The sequence below is a fragment of the Suricata suricatta genome, chromosome 4, assembly GCF_006229205.1.
Source record: "Suricata suricatta isolate VVHF042 chromosome 4, meerkat_22Aug2017_6uvM2_HiC, whole genome shotgun sequence".
Taxonomy (NCBI): Eukaryota; Metazoa; Chordata; class Mammalia; order Carnivora; family Herpestidae; genus Suricata; species Suricata suricatta.
Window position 1 is genome coordinate 67,786,044 of NC_043703.1, and position 22,979 is coordinate 67,809,022.

A 22,979-nucleotide genomic window follows, 5' to 3' on the forward strand; every position below is an offset into this window, starting at 1 on the left:
GCTGATGCAGAGGAACACATGCACTCCAATGTTCATAGCAGCAATGTCAACAATAGCCCAAACATGGAAAGAGCCTAAATGCCCATCACCTGATGAGTGGATCAAGAAGATGTGATATATATACACAATGGAGTATTACATGGCAATGAGAAAGAATGAAATATGGCCATTTGTAGGAAAGTGGATGGATCTTGAGGGTGTCATGCTAAGCGAAATGAGTCAGGCAGAGAAGGACAGAAACCATATGTTTGCACTCATAGGTCTAACAGGAAAGCAGGAGAAACCTAATGGAGGACCAGGGGGTGGGGAAGAGGGAAAGAGAGTTGGGGAGAGAGAAGGATGCAAAACTTGAGAGACTATTGAATACTGAAAACGAACTGAGGGTTGAAGGGGAAGGCGGGGAAAAGAGGTGGTGGTGATGGAGGAGGGCACTTATGGGGAAGAGCACTGGGTGTTATATGGAAACCAATTTGACAATAAACTATTTTTAAAAAAAGTCTACCAAGATAAAAATATTTTGCCACCAGTACAATATTTTACTCATTTTACTTTTGAATTAATTTAGGCATTTAAAATAAATTAGTGGCAGTATAGATTTTCCAAGTGCTATTGGAAATCTCTCTCACCTTTATGAATTCTCACTACTGGTATGACTTTCTCACTAGCAGGGCCTCAAGCCGTACCTGGCTGGCTCCCTAGTATGGGGCAAAGCTTGCTAGCTGGGGCTCGCGCCATGCTTGGTCCTTCCACAGTGAGTTTACCTTCTCGCCTGAGGTTATAATTTGTCTGATCATATTTCTCTGTCTTGCCCATTAGATTGGGGGTCTCTCCAGGGCAGTGCCATTCTTCATGTTTATTTCCACAAGCTGGCATAATGCTTGGTGCATGGTTGCCACTTACTGGGTGCTGTGTAAGAATGGATCAAGTTCAGATCCATGAAAACTGTACAGAGTCAAATTCTTGGAACAATACAAATTCCAAGCTCTCCAAGGTGTAAAGCAGTTACTAGTACGAGTCTTTCCTGCTCATACCGAGCTTAAAAAAAATCCTGTTTAGACATCTTTCCAGGTCTGTCTTGTACAGGGTTATATTATAATTAGATTAAATAAAGACATATGAAGCCAATAGTTCATTATATATAAAAAATACAAAAGAAAACTTAAGGAAACACAAAGCTTTAACTCTAAGTATACACATTTTAAAATTCAAACTATAAAATTGATAAATTCTAGGGATATTCCACAGTGGGGAGAAAAAAGAGGTATACAGAACTGTGAATAGTATTCTTTATTGGACATTTTGGTAAAAACTGGTTTTGTAAAATACTTTGGATGAACAAATGATTGTCCAAAATAAAATTTCCCAATCTCCCTTACAGCTCTATGTGGCTATGTGATTAAGATCTTTTCTACTGAATATGAACAGAAGTGGTATGTACCATATTGGGATGTTTTGGGTTTTTGTTTGTTTTCCTATAATTATTTTTCTATTTCTTCTTCCTACTGCCTGAAATGCAGATGTAATTCTTGCCAACTTAATTTTTTTAATGTTTATTTATTTTTGAGAGAGAGACAGAGAGAGACAGAGGGTGAGTAGGGGAGGGGCAGAGAGAGAGGGTGACACAGAATTCGAAGCAGTCTCCAGGCTCCAAGCTGTCAGCACAGAGCCCAACACAGGGCTCAAAGTCACAGATGGCAAGATCGTGACCTGAGCCAAAGTCAGACACTCAACTGACTGAGCCACCCAGGCACCCCCACCAACTTAGTTTTTAGATATATAAGCATGTTATAGGGTAAAAAGCATAGGCTTTATAGTCCAAACATGTGGAGGCCAGTCTTGGCTCCTCAGGCTTTAGTCATATAGTCTTGGGCAAGCTCTCTGAGACTCATTTCCATGAAATGTAATATAGAGATGGTGATGATGATGGCTTCTTCTTGGAGTTGTTAGAAGCAGTGATTGATGTCAGAGGAGATAATGCAAGAGAAGGGGCTTCATAAATTATAAAGTACCACATGATTTTTTTGCTTCTATTTCTAGCAAGAGAAAAATGAACCTTGGGCTTGTTAAGTGGAGGAGTAAACAGGGCCTCCCAGGATCAGGCACTGAAAGTGCAGAAGCCCAGCGCTCTGTAATCTATCATTCATGCCAGTGACATTTAAAAGGAAGAAACTGATAAAGTATTCTCTAAACAGGGACCAGCTGCATACTGCTCAAAGGACACATTTAGCTTCGTGCCTGTCCTATGGCAAGTAATACATGAATATCACTTCTCCTCTTACTACTGCTCCCACCACCACAGCAACAGAGTCGATGACACGCAAGGTGGCATCCAGTATATTCTTTTCATATCCTGTGTCAATCCAGATTCAAATCCTACTGCTTGGTATTAGAACAAGGGGATTAATAATTTGAATGTTTAATATCAAAAGACTAAAGTAGCCTGATACGTCCATGGCACTGGCAAAGGAACTTCAAGTCTTACAATTTGCTAGAAAAGTCAGTAAATGGGCACAGGTCAGCCAATTTCCGCCAAGATTCCTATGGCCTGGGATCTTGCTATCTTTTTTTTTTTAAGTTTATTTATTTTGAGAGAGAGAGAGCATGAGTGGAGGAGGGGCAGAGAGAGAGAGAGGGAGACAGAGAAACCCAAGCAGGCTCCATACTGTCAGCACAGAGTCCAACGTGGGGCTGAAACTCACAAAACTGTGAGATCATGAACTTGAGTCAAAACCAAGACTCAGACATTGAACCAACTGAGTCACCCAGGTGCCCCTATCTGTTTAAAATGAAACAGACTTTGTAGGTTGCCTTCTTTCTTGGTTCATGTGCAAATTTATGATTTAATAATGAGAGGATAATCTTACGTGTCTTATTTGAAAATTCTCAGTGGCTATTGATTCACTTGTGAAGGGTCTTTACTGCATAGAGATGTGGGACAGAGCAGTGCTGCTCAAGCTTTTCTGTGTGCCTGGGTCACCTGGGGATCCTGTTAAGCTGCAGAATCTGATTCAGTAAAATCTGGGGCAGGGCAGAGATTGCACATTTCAATATTCTGAGCAACAAGGTTAGAAGTATTATAGCTAATTAAGTGGCCAAGTCGGGATTTAAACCCAGGTCTGTCTAATTCCAAAGGCTATCTCTCTTCCACAATGCAGAAACAGAGGGCTGAATAGTAAATGGGAAATTGTGTTTAAGCCAAATCACTTGGGAGAAGTATTATCTGCAACGTTAACATTTACAAGTACTATTTTCCCAGAGAATAAAGGAAAGATATACAATAAGATGGAGAAAAACTGTCTTATTTTTGAGAAAGGACAGTGATATTCTAGGATATGAATATCAAGGATGGGAATATGAAAGAATAGAGACAGAGAAAATAAAATAGAGTGAAAAATTATCGAAGACAGATGACAAATATTTACATTCTTAAGGAAAATCCAGAGAGCTACAAATTGCCCCATTTCCAAAATAATGACCCAAATGTTCGCTCAGGGTCTCTGGCCACCATGGCACCCACCAGGGAACAACTAATGACAGAATGATGAGAGAAGACAGCTCCAAGACACGGATAGATGAAGCCCATATTCCATTTAATCAGAATTCCAGAGAACCGCCGGTTCTCCCAGCGAGAAAGTGCAAACCCAGAGCCATGCCAGCCCTCAGACACGGACTGTGAGCACCAGGTTTGCAAGTCTTCCTCCATGAATGGCTGGTACAATAGAAAGTGCAGAACTCAAACTTTATAATCAGTTCTTAGAGCTATGGAGTGAACAAGTCTGAACTTTAACAGCCAGAGCATTTTCCTCCTGATTCCACATAAAAGGCAATTAGAAAGCCCCGCCTAGAGTGCACTCTCCGTGAGTTCTCTGTAAGACAATAAAGCCCCCGCCACATAGATCAGGCTGTGGGGTCGCTGCCACTGGCTCCAGGGAGGTTTCTGAAGGAGAATTCTGTCCTCTCTGTCATTAAAGGCACACGTTTAGGAAATACCACAGACACATCTCTCACTTCCTCTGATGCCTCGTTACCCATCATTCTTAAACATACCTGAAGCCTTCCTAAAGTTATTGAATCAGGATCTATCAGATCTTGATTTCCTGTGTTTATTACCTCCTGTTTAGAGTTGCATGCCCTTTTACTGCTCCTGATCTACTTTTGTTTTTCCCAACTTTTTATTCCAATGCCAGTTGGTTAACATATTGTGTATTATTGTTTTCAGGGGTAGAATTTAGTGATTCATCACTTACATACCAATGCAGAGCTCATCCCACCAAGTGCCCTCCTTAGTCCCCATCTGATCTATTTTCAAAAGACTTTCTTTGTATTTATTCTGCCTTAAATTGTTTTTGTTCCTGTATCACCTTTTCTATTAGAATCTAAGTTACTACACTGTCTTATAATTATTGTTAGGGTGATTTCTCTTTCACATCATTGTGAATTGCTGAAGGGCTATAACTTGTCCTAGACTTTGTATTTTGCAGGGTTGTATCAAGCAAATTGTAGACATTTAAAGAAAAATGCTGGAGGAAAACATGATAAGCCCTAGTGCAGAGATTGATCATTACAGAGCGATGATCATTTATTCAGATTTTGGAAAAGAAGTTTCTTTATCTTTTCTTAGATATCTTTTCAATTCTGGTATTCAAAGCTTTAGAAAACAATAGGCAATTGGGGGCCTGTTCATATCATTCCAACATATTCCCATTCTTTCCAATTCAAATCAACAGACATCTATTGAATGTCCACTTTAAGCCATATTTGTAAAAGCTGAAGGAAGGACCCAGTTTCTAAGATCATATCCCTGTAACCTTTTTGAAGGAGTTAATCAATACATCAATCATGAGCATCCAGCCCTTGCCTTTTTTTGTATTTGGAAATAAATAAAAGACAGAATATAACATATATACATATAACTTATTACATACTTGATCAAATTGGGGATCTTCTCCACGTTGTAGAGATTTTGTCAATGGCTTTTCCTAGAAGGAAAAAAGAGTAATTATTAGATGCTGTTAAATAGTATTCAAAAAGTGCCACTATAATTATAATTTTTTACATTTATTTCTCCCTTGATGGGATAGAGGTGTCCACTTTCTTTTTAATGTTTGTTAATTTTTGAGAGAGAGAGAGACAGATTGTGAGTGGGGGAGGGGGGGACAGAGAGAGAGAGAGAGACAGAGAGAGAGAGAGAGAGAGAGAGAGAGAGGAAGACCAAATCCAAAACAGGTGCCAGGCTCTGGGCTGTCAGCAAAGAGCCCTATGCAGGGTTTGAACCCACAAACCGTGAAATTGCAACCTGAGCCAAAGTCAGACACTTAACCGACTGAGTCACCCAGACACCTCAAGAGGCTCCAGTTCTTAAGTGAGTGAGCAGCTCTCTCTTAGATTGTCTCACCTTAATATACAGTGTTTGATTGTTACCACCACAATTTTGCTACTCACCTTAACATATAGCTCTTTGGCAAAAACATTAAAAAGCAGATGCTCTAAGTGGCCTGGAGTTCTCAATGGAAACTACATAATAAAAACTATGGAATCCATGTGAAACATTTTACTATCTATCTTGGACTTGACATATAACAAGTTGAAAAAAAAAAACTATGGCATTTGTATGAAACATTTTAGTATCTATCCTGGGACTTAGCATATAATAAAAAGTGGAAAGTGATACACTATTCTAAGTCCCTAGATTTAGACACAAAATAAGGTCTAATTATTAGATTGGTGTTGAGGGACACCCTACCAATAATACATTTACTATGTGTAATTGGTGAATTTGGAGCATGTATTTTGACTTATTGACACATTCAAATCTCTGCAGAAATAATCTGGGTAGTGAAAAGGATTATAGAAATAATTTTTCATAATCATTACACCTTTGTTTGTAGTGGGAAGCCTTAACGGACTTTCCAGCAGGGCATCGTAAGGATAACTGTTTGTCCTTACCTGTCCTTTCTTTTCTTTCTTAGGTATGGAAGTTAACACTGAGAAACCATGTAAAAGTCATATGTGAAAAAAATACTAAGTTTTATGTTAGCCAATGTTGATGTCCTAGAAGGACTTCACTTACATGTTGTCAGTCACATCTATGTGATCTCCCTGCCTCATTTCTCCAATCTTCTCCTCTGCCCGAAGAGATGATATACACCTAACACAGATGGCAAACCACAGCCCGACCCCCTAGAGTTTTTGTTCTTAAAGAAATGCATGCATGTGGTAGGCTCAGCATGGATATCTGATGCTTTACCATGAACTGTATGAATCAATTGCTCTCATTTGCAAAATACACGGTTTCAAAATATGTATTTATTTAAAGTAAAGAGGAAACTGTGTTCTTAAGGGATAATAAACATTTCCTCTTCAAAGTAGGCTATCTAGAACACACTGGTGGGAGCATAGATACAAAATTGTAGGCGAGAACACAGAAGAATCATGAAAGAAGCAACAGATTCAGCTGATGGTACAAAAAGACAAACTTAGCAACTAAGTCATGAAGCATTTCCTATACATGTGAAGGTGATAATGTCATCTGAAGTTGTTTGTAAAACCAATTAAATTAAAAATATAAAAATTAAAGAAATGAAAACAGGTGGTGCCAAGTCCCACACACATGCTTGGAGCCAACCCAGTATAAGCATTTCTACTCCATGTTTTATTTATTCACCACTCAACAGTAACTGAGGGCTCACAACGTGCCAAATGCTACCTGTGGGTGGAATGCAGAAGAACACATGGTTTCTGCCATTAAGGAGAAAAGCCTGGAATGGGAGAGTAGTCAATGGCTTCTTAAGAGTGTTGTCTATATTTGCCCATTATTCAAATCTCAACCCACCTGTCACTTCCTCAGTGACATCTTCTCTGAGTCTTTTTTTTTTCATTTTTCATTTTATAATTAATTTTCTTTAAATTTACATCCAAGTTAGTTTGCATATAGTGCAACAGTTATTTTAGGAGTAGATTCCTTAAGGCTCCTTACGCATTCAGCCCATTTCCCTTCCCACAACCCCACCAGTAACCCTCTGTTTATTCTCCATATTTAAGAGACTCTTGTGTTTCATCCCCCCAAGTCTTCTGAGTCTTAACACCAGGTCTATCCTCCCCACCTTCACCCCTTACATGCCTGTAAAACTCTGTGTATTTTTCCTTCATAGCATTTACCGTTGTGTAAAGTTTTATCACCGTGTGGAATCATGTAATATAATTACACATGCATGGGGGATGAGCTGAGTGCCATCCCCTCTGGACCAAGAGCTCCAGAAGTATAGGACACTCTGGTTCTCCCACACTTAAAGTTATAAAGCAGAGCCTTCCTTGGTACGAGCTAAACACCTGCCAAATAAATAAAGACTCTAAGCCAATGACACCCAGCCTCTACAAATATGAGATCCCCTTATCTGCACGAGTGTGTGTTTTGTTATAAATTTTTTTTAACTTACATCTATTTATTCTGAGAGAGAAATAGTGGGAGAGAGAGAGAAGGGGCAGAGAAAGAGGGACAGAGAAAATCACAAGCAGCCCCCCACCCCTCCCCTTGCCAGCAGTCAGCACAGAGCCCAATGCAGGACTTGAACTCACGAACCTTGAGACCACGAGCTGAACCAAAAATCAAAGAGTTGGTTACATAACCAACTGAAACACCCAGGGACCTCCCCCCGACATTTTTAATATACTTTTCCATTGTGGCAAAATATACGAGATGAAATTTCCCAGTGTAACCATTCTTAAGTGTACAAGTCAGTGGTATTAAGCACATTCATGATGTTGTTCAATCATTACCACTATGTATTTTATAAGACCTCTTTTAAAGTCAAATTTTTTCAAGGAACTCCCAGTTGCAAAACACACACACTTACAAACACGCAAGATTGTACTTCTATTTTAGTATCTGTTGTTTAAATACATAATGATAGAGCACTAGTAGTAGGACTTCAATGATACTTTTAGATGGCTCTGTACTATAATAGCAACAGTATTTATTTTATATACATTAGAGAAAAAGGAATGCATCTAATTGGGAGACTAAAAGATAATGCTTAGCATACATGTGGATCTGTAGACTTCTGCAATAACTCAGGAGTCCATATCTCGGGAACCTTCTCTGAAAGACAGCGTCCTACTGCAGTGGGGGAAGGAAGGTGAGCGTGCACTCCTAGTGAGGATGGTGTTTTAGGCTTACACGTATTTGCAGACATATAAAGGAAACACTGATAATGGTAAGTTGTTGCTATATGCAAAAGTCACATCCATTAGCCAAGAGCCTCAGTAAAATAAGGAAAACAGTGTAAAGGTATGTTAACTATTTTTACACAAATATGCTATCTTCATCATGTTCTTTGAAGACTAAGTTTAAATGTTCCTTCCAAGATTAAGCCCTTTCTCAATTCTCCTTCACAGAGCCACCTGTCAGTTGTCACAGGAGATGTTGTTTGCAACTATTCTTGTAAGCGTTTTCACTGTGTTGCAACTTCTGTCTCTCCCCACATACCCAGGATGTAGTTGGGAATTACTGCCAGGGTTTGTTAAATGACTGACTATACATCTATGCATTTGGAAAGCCAGCCTTGGATGCAGAGAATCAAGTTCATGTTTCACCAATCCCAAGGAATTTCTTTTGATCAACATAGGTTTTATCAGTGCCATGAGGCTTAAAGTAGACCTGGGGAAGACAGTATCATGTTGGCTAAATAAAAAGTAAAGAGAAAAAGAGAGAAGAAAGTTAGAAAAGAAGGGAGGGAGGAGAGAAGAAAGGAGAGGAGGAAAGCAAACATGCCTCACTTAGAAGACAGCCATCTGAATACAGAGAAAAGACCAAGAAGACTCTTGCAATTAAGAAAAAAATATGCTGTTTTGAAGAGGCACATGCACCCCGATGTTAATAGCAGCACTATCAACAATAGCTCAAGTATGGAGAGACCCCAAATGTCCATCAATGAATGAATGGATAAAGAAATGCAGTATATATACCCAATGGAGTATTACACGGCAATCAAAAAGAATGAAATCTTGTCATTTGCAACTATGTGCAAACTATGTGGATGGAACTAGAGGGATTATACTACATGAAATAAGTTAGAGAAAGACAAATATGATAGGACTTCAGTCATATGAGGACTTTAAGACAGAAAACAGATGAACATAAGGAAAGGGAAGCAAAAATAATATAAAACAGGAAGGGAGACAAAAACATAAGAGACTCTTAAATATGGAGAACAAACAGAGGGTTGCTAGAAGGACTGTGGAAGGAGGAATGGGCTAATGGGTAAGGAGCATTAAGAAATCTACTCCTGAAATTGTTGTACCATATGCTAACTAACTTGGGTGTAAATTTTAAAAGTAAATTAAATTTTTCAAAAAAGGAATACTGCAGAGGCAGGCTTCTGCTTGAGGCTCTCCTGCAGGAGACCAACGGCGTGGAATCCCAAGTCTAAGAATCCAAGGTTTGTAGATTCAAGACATCTTGGTTCTCAAAGAGCATTAAATAAGTAGTAAAGTGAAATTAACACAGAATAAACAACAGGTAAAGAACAAGTGGAAATCAACGTTGACAGAAGAGTCTCAAAATAATGGTCTCATTCACTCAGTAAGAGCATCATGCTTTTCATTTTTAAAAAATTTATCTTCAATCCATATTATAATAATAATTTTACTTATTTACAGAAAATTCACAGTTGAATTGAATGGCATATTTGTTTTGAAAAAAAATCATTGTGAAAAAACATAACGCTGGGGTGATGGATCCCTGAAAATTCTTAGTGGTCCAAAGCGGGGAGTCCTTAGCCTGTGTGACCTGCCCTTGCCCAGAGGCACCAGCTCACGAGGAGACACTGAACAAAGAGCCGAGCAAGGCAAAAACATTGGGAGATTTGGCATTCATGTCAGTGGCAGCTAACAGCACAGGAAAGAGCAAACTAGACATTAAGTCCTTTCTGATGAGAGCAAACACTATGAAATAGTCTTAACCAAAACAAACAAACAAAAAAACCTCACCAAACCTGAATCTGACCAAGCCAGAGGCAATGTCCAGTTTTTAGGAAATACAGCAGTTAGAGGAATATGCTACCCTACGCCAAAGGGATGCAAGTAGCAAAATCCAGACTGAAGGAAAGAAAAGTGTTTTCCCAGTAAATAAGTTGAAGGCGGAGAAAGTAAAATGGTGGAGGGGGGGAATATCCTATTGATTTTTTAACAAGATGATTGCAATATGTGGATCTTATCTGGATCCTGATTTTTAAATATGTTTAAAAAGATGACATTCATAAGGCCATTGGCAACGTTAACACTTTCTGGCTCTTTGAGGATGTTAATTTTTTAGGTGTGGTAATGATATTGTGGTTTTGTTTTAAAAAGAGTATCTTTTGAAGACACATGCTGAAATGTTCAGAGATGATATAATATGGCTTCTAGTATTTGCTTCAAATAATATTCGGGGGAGATGCAAGGTGTGTGTAACAAACTGGCTATGAGTTGATAATTACTGAAGTTGGATTCTGTTTTTACTGTCTTTCTACTTTAGTGATGTTTGAAATTCTCCATAAGAAGAGAAACCCAGGAGAAATGTGGTGCATCACTTCTGTCACTGCTTACAACTTTTAAAATAGTACCTCACTTTTCAAGATAGTACAAGCTACTTCTTAAAACTTATTTTGACAACACTTTATCTTGTCCTGTTAGAGTTGCAGAAGGGATCCTCTCCCCATTTCTTTCCATTCAGAGATAGGATCTGGGTAGCAGATATCTTGCCGACGGTGTGAGAAGCAAGACACAGCTCTGTCTGCACCGTGGGCTTCTCCTTGAATGTGCTCCCCGAGAAATCAAAGAACAATGCTGTCCTGACCCATCCAAGAGGCATGATTCTCCCGTCATGAAGAATCCTGTAAGAGTTTTAAGTATTTCTATAAAAAAAGAGAAAGGTCCCTGTTTGTGTTTCTCACGTCTTGAGACGTCTCCCCTCCCTTAAGAAAATATAAACTCTGAAAGCTCTGTGTGTGCATATCTACCTGCAAAGGGCAGAGGAAGGCTACTGACTTCTCCCTCAATTTCCAAACGATTTCAGTGTCTGCTCACTACATTTTCACCTTATAGTCTTTTCACACTAGGCCTCCCTATAACCTGTAGGAGAAAAGATGAGCATACATGACAGGACACGGGCAGTTGGACAAGTCTAGAAAGTCTCATGTATCAAAAGGTGTTCTATTTGTGGAATACAGGGGCTTATTTAATAAATCATTTTCTACATCTGACTGTTTAGTGGTCTAAAAAAAAATCCCAAATGTGTCTTTTACGGTAGCATTTCACTAATCTAAAATGATCCAAACTATTGCCCTCAGAGATATTTCAATAAATGGGTAAGCCAGCAATGTTTCTGGAGTTAATACGAGATTATTCAATTTGTTAAATACGTCACCAACCTTGCTTAAGATGATCTTTTAATCTCTTTTAATGATTATAGCAGTTTGATGTAATAGTTCAGGGCATGGGCTTCGGAGTCAGAGACTCGAGTTTGAATCCTCAGTCTCCTTTATTTACAAACATACAAATTTTGCTTAACCTCTGTAAACTTCAGTTCACTTTTAGGTAAAATAAAGATAAATTATACCAACCTAACTGCAGATGAATGATGAAAGTGAAAGATGAATGGCATAGAGTACTCAATAACCGATCATCATTACCGTATTAAAATTCCTTTAACACCATTATTATTGAAATTAGGTAAGATTAAAATACATAACCCCTCTTTCATAATGTTTAGGAGTAAAACTAAGTTCCACCCATTTTCTCAGGGCATTGTACACTCCCACTAAATTATTTAAGCTTTAATTTTAGCTTCCTGGAAGTTTCCAAGTATAACTAGAAAGCTACATTACAGGAAGTAGGAAAAAAACATTATAAGGAGTAACTGCTCTTCTCTCTTAAAAAATAAAAGCCTAACATTATTACAGTAATTTAATTCTTGATATGTAATTTAGAGGAAACCATTTAATTTAATGGTGGAATGTTTTAAAACAAAACAAAACAAAACAAAACAAAAAACAAAACAACTACCAAACTTCTCAAGTCTTGACACTGCAGTGGTTTTGATTATAAGAACATGTTTCGGCATAGTCTACTCAGGTTTTTGGTGCTATCAGCAGCGAAACTTTACAATTCACACATCTGGTAGTCAGAGATCTGCAGAACTGAATCACTGCCCTTTGGATCTGGTCTTCAGAACGCAAGGAGGGGGAGCAGTGAGCTGCCCCGTCGTGTGGTGACAGCTCTTCGGAGCAGGGAGCTCTGGGCTCCACTGTTGAAATACCACCTAAAACATTTCATCCAGAACTTCCAGCTCACAGCGACAGACAGGCACCCTACTGAGCTGGAACTAAAGAAAAATGAGGTTCAAAATATCTTTATGTTTAACACATATTGTTCTCTTCAGATATTATTTGTGCCAGCTTTGAGTCAACTTTGGAAACAGAGCTAAGGAGTGAGCCTGAGAACTCACAGTTCTGAGTACTGACTGTTTGTCCTTAAAAGACTTTCCCTTACATGAGGGGCAATCAGAGACCCAGGGTGTGAATCACCCTGAAGATCTACTCCTGTCATTTGGCTTCCTGCAGGGATCATTGAACTGACCCCTCTTGAGGTCTGCCTCAGTTTGTCCACAGGTAAAAAGGGACCTCACCCCATGACATTCTGGTAAGACTGATGAGCGGAACTTGGAACATTTGGAGATCTGTAAGAAGGAGGGTATGTATAGAACCTGACACAACTATGTTTCCCTTCATTCTATTCAGTTATTAAAATAAATTTCCTTAAATAAAATATATGCTGATGTTCACCCAAAATAATAGAAAAAAATTCCCAGATCAAGAGAATGATAAAGGGAGTATCTCAAATCAGTTGAAGGTACTAGCAGGTAATGTGATGTGTAGTACCCAATGATACAGAATATGGAGTTAGATTCAAATCTGTTAGACTATTTTGGCACTTTAAAAAAAAGGTGGAGTGGCTGGGTGGCTCAGTCAGCTGTGCTTCTGACTCTTGATTTTGGTTCAAGTCATGACCCCAGGGTTGTGGGATTGAGCCCTGTGCTAAGTGTGGAGTCTACTTGGGATTCTCGTTCTCTCTCCCCACTGCTGCCCCTCTCCCCCACTCACGTGAATGCATGCTCTCTCTAAAGTAAAAAAATAATTAAGAACCACACACACAAAGTAAAAAATCTCTAAAAACTCTCAAGAGAATCTGTCCTATTTGCAGCTGGCTTTGCAAATACCAGTGAAGCCTATTTCTTTGCCAAGTCCAATAGTACCAAGTACAAATCCATTATTTGAACAGTGGAGGGGAAACTTCAATTAAACTTAGCTACAAAGTTAATCTTCATTTTAATTGAACACAAGAGCAGTTCCCACAGGCATTTTTTTTTCTTTTTGTAACTATGGCAGCTACCAAGAAATGTAAAATACCACCTTCACTCATCTGTTTCTGGGTTACATTCTATTTTGTTGCTATTTTCTATTTTTGTCCCAGTACACTCAGTAATGGTGCATTCTACGTCCACTAAGAGGACCTTCAGGGTATGTGGCTGGATCTTTCCTAACCTCCTCTGGGACCTTGCTCCATCAGGCAGCTCCTCACACCCCAACGTCACCGCCCCCCCCACCCCCCCACGGGCTCTCTCGGTTATCAACATGCTTAGATCTTTTCATCACAGTGCCTGCCCTGACCACATATCCACTGCTATCTTTCTGTGCCTTTATTATTATTTTTTTTTAATTTTAATGTTATTTATCTTTGAGAGAAAGACAGAGACAGAGTGCGAGGAGAGGAGGGGTGGAGAGAAAGGGAGACAGAATTTGAAGCAGGCTCCAGGGTCTGAGCTGTCAGCACAGAGCCCGACGCGGCGCTAGAACTCACAAACCATGAGATCATGACCTGAGCTGAAGTCAGACTCTTAACCTACTGAGCCACCCAGGCACCTCCTATGCCCTTCTTATCTTTAGTACTTTGAGGAGTGGTCTATACATCCTGTATTCCCTTCCTCCCTCTTCTTTTTCTTCAACCACCTGCAATCTAACTTTCCTATCACCACTAAAAATTCTCTAGTGGTCCCCGTGACTTTCCAAATGACAAATCTGGTGGCCATTTTTCAGTGCTTTTCTTTCAGATCTTTCAGATACAATGAGCTTCTCTTTTTCCACTTGAATCACCCCATTCTTCTACCTTTTCTCTTCCAACTGTTTAGGCATCCCTTCTGTGCATTCTCCATAGGCTAGTCTTTCTCCTAAAATGTTTATATCCCCAGGGCTGTCCTTGGAGACTTGAAATCAGTCATGTTCTGATTTTATTCTGTCACCACTAACATATCACCCACTGACTCACATACACACCCTTCTCAGACTCAATCAAATCACCTCTCATCAAAAAATTCTATTCATCCTTCAAAGTTCATTTTTCCTACCACTCTTCCCCTGATCACTCCTGTGACAGTCCTGTTTCACTCTTTAATAGCTCTTCTAGTATTCTCTAGTTCTTGCCTTTATTTATGTACATAAACACATATCATTTCCTAAGTAGATCACAGCATGGACTCTGGAATTAATTAAACCAGGATATAAATCGGGGCATTAGTCCTGACTATACCACCTTTGGTAAACTTATTAAATCTTTGAGGTTCACCTTCTCTGAATAAAAATTAAGGAGACCATGAGTGTAGTGTTAAGAATAAGAATCCCAGAGATAGATGTCCTGTGTTGAATGTCAGCTCCACTACTTGCTGTTTGACTTTGGACAAGTTGTTTAACCTCCATATCTCAAATTCCCTGCATGTGAAGTGGGGTAGTAATGGTAACAACCTCATGATGTTGATGTGAAGGTTGATATTATTCAAGTATTAAGAACAGTGCCTGGCATTCAGTAGGCTCTATGTAAACACAAACTGTTATTATTTTACTCACATTCTAGGGTTAATGTGAAGATTAGTATTCCCTGAAATATGATAAACAAAAAATGATGGTCTGTCTTATTTCTCTTTGTACAATACATAGCATCAATCATTTTTACTTGGAAGTTGGAAAATACTATCTATATGTCTGTCTGTAAGCTATTATTAAAGATACCTTACAAAGCATACATTATAATTGTTAGCATGATCTGTGGATATCAAGACTTGTGCTCGTTAAAATTGTACTCAAAAACTATTTGTTGATCCAAGTGCCCATGAAAAGTGCCTAAATAAACACATTGTGGCCTATACATTCAATGGAATTCTACTCAGCAATAAAGATGAATGAATCACAGATAAACAATAAAAGATGGATGCGTCTCAAATGCATTACTCTGGGTGAAGCAAACTAGACCCAAAAGAGTACATACTCTATGGCTTCCATTTATATGCAGTTCTAGAAAATGGTAATCTAGACACAGATCGGTAGTTGATGAGGTGAGGGGCGGTGTTATAGTCCATCTGCACGAGGCACAAGGGAACTCATTGGGATGACAGAAATGTACTGCATCTGGCTCGTGGTGATGCAGACATGTGTATAGACTTGCCAAAATTAATCCAACTGTAAACTTAAAATCACTGCAGTTATGTAAACTAGTCATATGTAAACTATACTGCAATGCTGACGTAAAATAAAACTCTCCATTGAATGAATAAGAAGAATCCCCGATCTGTCTGAATAGTACTTTATTCTCAGGAGACCAAAGCAGCTCTAACTGTAATGATTTAGCTCTAGGAATGGGAGCCACTGCCTAGTTCCCATTCTCTACTGCCACAGCTAGTTTGTCCTGAGCACAGACATGGCACTGTTTGCCTTTGACAAGCGCTTAATGTTATTCTGTTGGCTGGGAATCCCAGGAAACCTTGGGCAAGTGGGTATGGATCAAGCCACAGAGCTGATATTTATGAGGCAAGACATTGATCCCTGGGAAACTTTGGGTTTAGAACACCTTGACTGACCAATGTGGTATGTGTGGAGCACTGTTTCAATGGGAAGGAGTGAGTGCCACACACTTCCTCATGGTGTTACTGACAGGTCCAAAGTTAATAGTCATGAGCAGAGACCATTTCACTCAGTGCTGTAGACAAGTCTCCTCTTGGGTGGAACTTGGTCACCCAGTGGCATCACCTGAACCAGCAGCTAGAGCAAACCCTGAGCGAAGAGGGATGTTGCCATTCCAGAATCAGAATTTGCCACAAGGAGATAAACATTTTCATTTCTGTTCAAGTTCTACAGTACAGAAGTATCTTGAATTTTTGTTTCCTACATGAGCTAAAAGAGGTAATTTCATCGGCAGCATCTTCTTCATGAATACTGTTATATAAAATTCATAACATACCCCAATTCATGCAGCAAAACAAAACTTCTTGGTCAAAACATAAATGATCCAATTCCTTTAGCTAAGAAAAAAAAAAGGTTTGGTTTTCTGGTAAAAGGAAAGGCAAACTCTGGGGGTAAAGAACAGATAAAAAAGTAGATCACAATCCTCCTTACCTACTCTATCTTTTAAAGTGCTATTAAAAGACAATGTTCTAGGGGTGGCTTAGTCAGTGAAGCTTCTGACTTCAGCTCAGGTCATGATCTGATCTCATGGTTGTGAGATCAAGTCCCATGTCGGGCTCTGTACTGACAGCTCAGTCTGGAGCCTCCTTCAGATTCTATGTCTCCCTCACTCTCTGCCCCTCCCCTGCTCATGCTCTGTCTCTCTATCTCTCAAACAATAAATAAACATTAAAAATTAACAAAAAGAATGTTCTGGAACTAGACAGTTTGAAGGCTGTACAACTTGTGAATACTCACTGAACTGCTCTCTTTGAAAAAGTGAATTTTATGGTTTGTAAATATATATCAATCAAAAGCAATATATACCTTTTAGGTCAATAAAAAATCTCTCAAGATTATAGTACCTGACTTACTTTTTGTTATCTTTGATTCTTGGGCACAGCTGTTGAATCAATTTGGAAAAACCTACTAGAACATTCCAGCCCCACTTCCCCCCAACTTACATGATTACAATTTATGAATTTAGTAGAAATCCCCAAAGGCATCACGAAATACCATCAAATAGAAAACTGTATTCTATGAAATCACTCAAGCTGGAGAGTACTAGATATGAACATCAGTGACAATCAAAAATGCCTAATAAAATGGGTCTTATTATTTTCAGCATGACCTGTGGAAATCAATACTTAGGTTGATTAAAATTACTATAATGCTACAGTGAAGACTGCTGCTGCCTACTTGTATTAATCACTTTCAGGAAAGTCAAAATGCTATATGGAAACATAGAAATATATCAGAGTGAACATACAGATGGGTCTTCAGTATTTATTACTACTTCATGTCGCTGAACTTATTGTTACTGGCATTTCCTGATTCTTTAAAATATGATATAATATTTTCAAATAATCTTGTGTTAAGAGGAAGTCTCTATAAATAGTAAAAGAAGCATATAATCTGGAAAAAAAAACTAGACTGAAAATAGCTTGAGGGACAACCTACACCTAGTTTTATATTCTTAAGAAGAGATTTTAATAATCTTCTCACAAAGTCACTGGATATAAAAATTATGGCCTTATGAATGGATGAACAGAATTGGATACTATGAAGTTCAAATAAAAAGCCCTTTTTAAAAAATTACTATTACTTCATTATAGTTTGCATATGGTTTATTTGGTATAAGATTCAACTGAACTTTTACTATCATGGTGCATTAAATTTCATTTCACTGCTAAGGGTCTAACTTAACCACAAAAGAACTGTTTTTTTGTCTATATGATTCCAAGAATATTCATAACAAGGAAAATATACTTTAAGTTGGACAGCATACCAAAAACAATGAGTTTGTGAGCTCATCTGAAATATCACTTCATTCAGCAGCTAAATAAAACCTTTCAACAACTATCTCTAGCTTTAACTACAATACTATTCTGTTTCTGGTTACGGGGAGTTTCCAGATTTCTGGTGAATGCCTGGCTAGATTAAGGAAGGGGTATCAGGCTGAGGTGATTCGCTAAGAAGTAGCTATTTTTAAAGTTATTTATTTATAATTTGAAAAATGAGCCAGAAATATAAATATTCCCCACCTGACCAGAGTGGTTTCTTAGTCTCCTTTCAGGACAGCATTAATTTGATGCCATCACTATACTCGATAGGGAACTGTATCTAGGAATTATTCTCTTTATATTTCCCATATTAGATTTGTTGGAGCAAGAGAGGCCTCCATTTAAAGAGAAGTTTGGCTAAAAACACTAGCTTGTTGAACTTCTGGGAAGCTGACTGGGATCCACAGAGCAGAGAGGCATTAAAGCTGGTGTTCTGCTATTTACACATCCTTATTCGACAGACACGTAACGTTTGGTTAGGATAGGAAGATAGGCATATCAGAGAGTGCAGAAAAATCACCCACTTGCATATTTGGGCATGATGAAATATCACATGGTTAAGGTTAGTGAAAAGCTATCAGGCTACAAACATGACTAATTATAACAGGTTTTATGAAGATCTACCATAAAGATACATACTTACGTAGAGGCAGTAATTCTATCCTTCAATTAGTATACCAGGATTTCCTAATTCACAAATTCCTTAAAAATTAAAATTTTTAACATTTTTAAATTTATTTCTGAGAGTGAGACAGTTGAGTAGGGGAGGGTCAGAGAGAGAGGGAGACACAGAATCCGAAGATAGACTCCAGGCTCCGAACTGTCAGCAACCAGCCCAAAGCAAGATCCCATGAACCCATGAACCGTAAGATCATGACCTGAGCCAAAGCCAGACACTTAATTGACTGAGCCATCCAGGTGCCCCAAATTCCTTAAATATTAAAAAGGCTGCTGATTAAAAAATCTGATATTTTCTGATACCAAGAAGTCTGCTGATAACTCAGGTATCTAAAGAGGTGAAACACAGGACTATGGCTGAATCAATCTCTGTACATGTCAGTGGTGAAAAAAAGGTCTTTTATAACTACGAATAGACCGTATCCTAACCTTAGTCTGTTAACTCATCGGATCTGGGCTAAAATCCTAAGGAGAAACTAGGATGAATATGTATTTCATTTGTCAAATGCCTTGATCAGTTAGAGCCACAACTGATTTCATTAAAACAGCTAGAACAACTTATATATACTCTGTTGGTGGTGGCCTAACCAGTGAGACTGTTCCAGGACAACGTCCTGCTCAAGTTCAGGGTTAACCGGACAGTTGTCCTCATGCCAGCCCTGTGACATCAGCATTCAGGAGGAGCTGGAAGCCTGAGACACAGGGCCAAGGAACAAAGGTTTGTCAACAGACGTTACTGCCTGAACCTGGAACAACATCAGCGTGCAGTGATGCTGTCATTAACTAATTGTGTGGCCATTCAACGTTTCTGCCAGCCGGCCATGACTGGTACGTGCACAGGCTTGGTTTAAGGCATATTTCCTTACAGATTCATGGTGTGTGGCTCAGCAGAGACTGGTGTCCTGAATTCTTCAAAGACTTGCACTTGGGCTACTTCTAATTTACTCTTGGTCTTATGTTAAAACAGAAATTGCCTCGTTTGCTTTACATTAGCAAGCCTGCTAGGTCATGTTATGTTATAAAGTCTCATTCCAGAAGAGCGCAGTCAGCATCAAGCATCCTTATGAATAAATGTCTCTCACCTCACACCTGTGCTCCAAGCTGAACTCGGGGAAGATATCTGGAGGACTCTGCTTGTATCTTGCCCATTAACTACTTCTCAAGCAGGCACTCTTGAGCGTCCAGCCATCCCAGTCATAAACCCTCCCATTTTCACATCACCGTTTATCATACAAGTGTTTTGAAATATCAGAACATGAGGGGAAGGTGAGCATTGACCTCTTGCTCAGTTCCAGGCTCTGCTAGAGGACAGGATGAAAGTTAGGTGTGTTTTTTCCCTTTTCTAGGATTCAATCAAAGTAGAGAAGAAATTACTTGCTTTCTGAGTAAGTCTTGGGCAAATGAGAATTTCTTGTTCCTCTTGTTGACATTTTATGCTGATAGAGCATAGATCTAGATGAAAGCCCCAGTCCAATAGCCAATTTAGTTTCCCTTGTAGCTCCTTGCAAGGACCAGAAGCCTAAATGAGAGAGGATTCACTTAATGCATCCAGAGATGTGGAGAATTGATGCCTGTATTTCATGTATTATATACATTAGAGCTGAAATTGCACCTGACTGTTAACATTTCACAGAGGAGAAAACAATGATGGATCATATTTAAATGCTTTGTTAGAGGTACAGGCTGGTGACAGGGCTACGATAAAAAGTCAAGTTTCTTGTCTGTTGGCCAAATTAGAGGAAGGAGAGTGGAGAAAAGCAGCAGCCTGAGAAGTGTAGTTGAAAATTCTTGAGGGCACAGACTTCCAGTTGTAATGTAACTAAGTCCTGGGATGGCATGTCTCGTGTGACAACTGTAGTAACAACACTGTTGTAGATTTGAAAGTTGCTAAGAATGAAGATCTTAACAGTTCTCACCTCTAGAAAAAAGATTTATAACTATGTGATGATGGATGTTACTACACCTATAGTAGTGATCATTTTGCAACATATACATACATCCAATCATATGTTATACACCTAAAATGAATACTAATTTGCCTAAAATGAATTCACCTAAAACTAATATTATATCATGTGTATGTGTGTGTGTGTGTGTGTGTGTGTGTGTGTGTGTCAATGATATCTCAATAAAATGGGGTAGGGGAAGAAAATAAGTTTGAATTGATGACTAACTAAGAAAATTAGACAGTTCTCCCTCCGACATTTTCAATAAATGTAAACATAAGAATAGGAAAAAGAAAGTTCTTGAAATTTTTTGAACTCACTTTACTTAGTTGAATAATCCAGCTTTATACATTTTGGGCCACTGGCTTCACAGCCTGGCAGGACAATATTCCTGCTTGTTTCTCCCCACCGCTAAGAACCCATTACATTTTCCTTGTGGAAAGTTTTTGAAAACCATTCTGTGTGGGCTCAGCTCAAATCTGATTTCACTCTCTAGGCTTTCACAATTTATATCCAGGTAAGCATCCAGTATTTTGCTAGAGACACAGTGGGATAGTGGGATGCTGTCTTCTCTCATGCACTTTTCTTTATTTGGTTCTGTCACTTCTGAGTACAAGTCCCTAAAGGATCCAGACGAGGTCTGCTCAAACCAGCTTTGGCTGTCCTTCTCTCTTAGCCATGGCAGATTTTAGGACAACCATCTGACAGTGACAGTGAATGGCAACAGCAGGCATCCAATCACCCTGCTGAAGCCTCTATTCCTTTTTTTTAAATGTTTATTTATTTATTTTGAGAGAAGTAGAGAGCAGGGCATCTGAGCAGGGGAGGGGAAGAGAGAAAGGGATAAAGAGACCCCCAAAGAGGCTCAACTCAGAGCCCAACATGGGGCTTGATTTCATGAACCATGAGATCATGACCTGAACTGAAATCAAGAGTTGGGTGCTCAACTGAGCCACCCAGGAGTCCCTGCTATTCCTTTTGAGTGAACACAGGAAGGAAGTACCAGGCTGACCTCCAAAAAATATATCAGAACATCTGGTTGGCTGATACCAGTTCTTCAGCGATGATGAGGCTGATGCTGATGATGATGACTGAGAACTTAGTAGGTGCTAAGGATTACATCAGGAGCTCCACACATTTCCTCTAACCCTCTCAACAGTTCTATGTGCTAGCAGTATATTACATTGCTCTAATTTTGCAAATGAGGAAAAAGGGAGATTGGCTGGCTCAAGGCCACACGACACTAAAGACGTTGAATCAAGATTCAAATTCAGATCAGACTGAACGAAAAATTGTTTTGTCTTTGGCTTTATCCGTTCTTGTCCATTAAATCTACAAAGTCAAGCTTATGGGTACTTTTGCTTTTGAAAAGCTAGAGAGTCTTGTTTTTGGAAGAGTTTATTGAGAAGGTAATTGGCTGTGACTACAGTGACAGATGCTGTATAAATGGAGAGACTCCTAGATAATGAGAATGTATATTTTGAGACTATGTCCAATTGCTAAGAGTCAACCTGTGTCTCCTCTTCACATATTGCTAAGGTGAAGCAGGTGACCATATCAGTGAATAATGAGGTATCCTTAGATGCCCCAAGGCAGAAGGCTGAGAATCAGTGTTTCTTATACTTAGCAGATTTGGGAGCATCATCTTCCTGAGGAGTACAGGTGAGAAAACAAAATCCACTATCATCAGTTGAGAGGTTTGCAAGAGGTTTAAGCTCCCACATTAATTTTTTTTATCTATTCATCCATCTATCCATTGATTCATTTATTCATATGGTCACTCATTCATTTATTCAAAAATTATTTACTGTCTACCATATATAAAGCAGACTCTTAAATATGGGGACCTGGTGTGTGTGTGTGTGTGTGTGTGCGTGTGTAAAGAGGAATCAGACACAATTATTGCCTCTAAGGAACTTACTGACCAGTATGTTTAACTTTACAAAATCTGTATCTACCCACATGCCATAAAAATATACATTTTACATTATGGTCTGGTATACATACACATGACTCAAAGTTTTATAAAGCAATATTGACCCTTCATACCTATAATGTACTCTAATATTTTCTGTTCTAGCTACTCTAATACTCTATTTCAAAAAGACAGTAGTTTGCAAGAGTAAATGATACAGTGGTTCAGAGAGAGATTTATGGGTATGTGTATCCACACCGGCATAGTGGCATGGAGCCAGCAGGGAAGAAAATGTAAACTTTTTTGATGCTGAGGTACTTGAGCGGGCCCTGGAAAGACAGGCTGAAATACAGGCAGGAGGAAGAGATAAGGGGCCATCCAGGAAAGAGGCAGCGTGCACACATGCACAATGGCAGGCAGGCAGAGAATTGAAACATGGGTTCCTAAAGGTGCAGGGGGGAAACCAGATGGGTTGTCTTTCACGGAGTGAAAAGGTGTGAAATGAAGGTTTTGAACAAGAAAATTAAAGGCACAGGGTTTTACCTAGGGAAGATTCATCGGGTAGGGTCAG

General features: G+C 39.0%; 1 protein-coding gene across 1 annotated transcript in view; it reads right to left on the minus strand.

Moving 5' to 3' along the window:
• The window catches only part of FRY (FRY microtubule binding protein), a 261,360-nt gene that overhangs the window by 186,242 nt on the left and 52,139 nt on the right, over positions 1-22,979 (minus strand). The window contains exon 3 of the mRNA XM_029938476.1: positions 4,926-4,979. Coding sequence (XP_029794336.1) covers positions 4,926-4,979 — 54 coding nt within the window. The remainder of the gene's footprint in view (positions 1-4,925; positions 4,980-22,979) is intronic.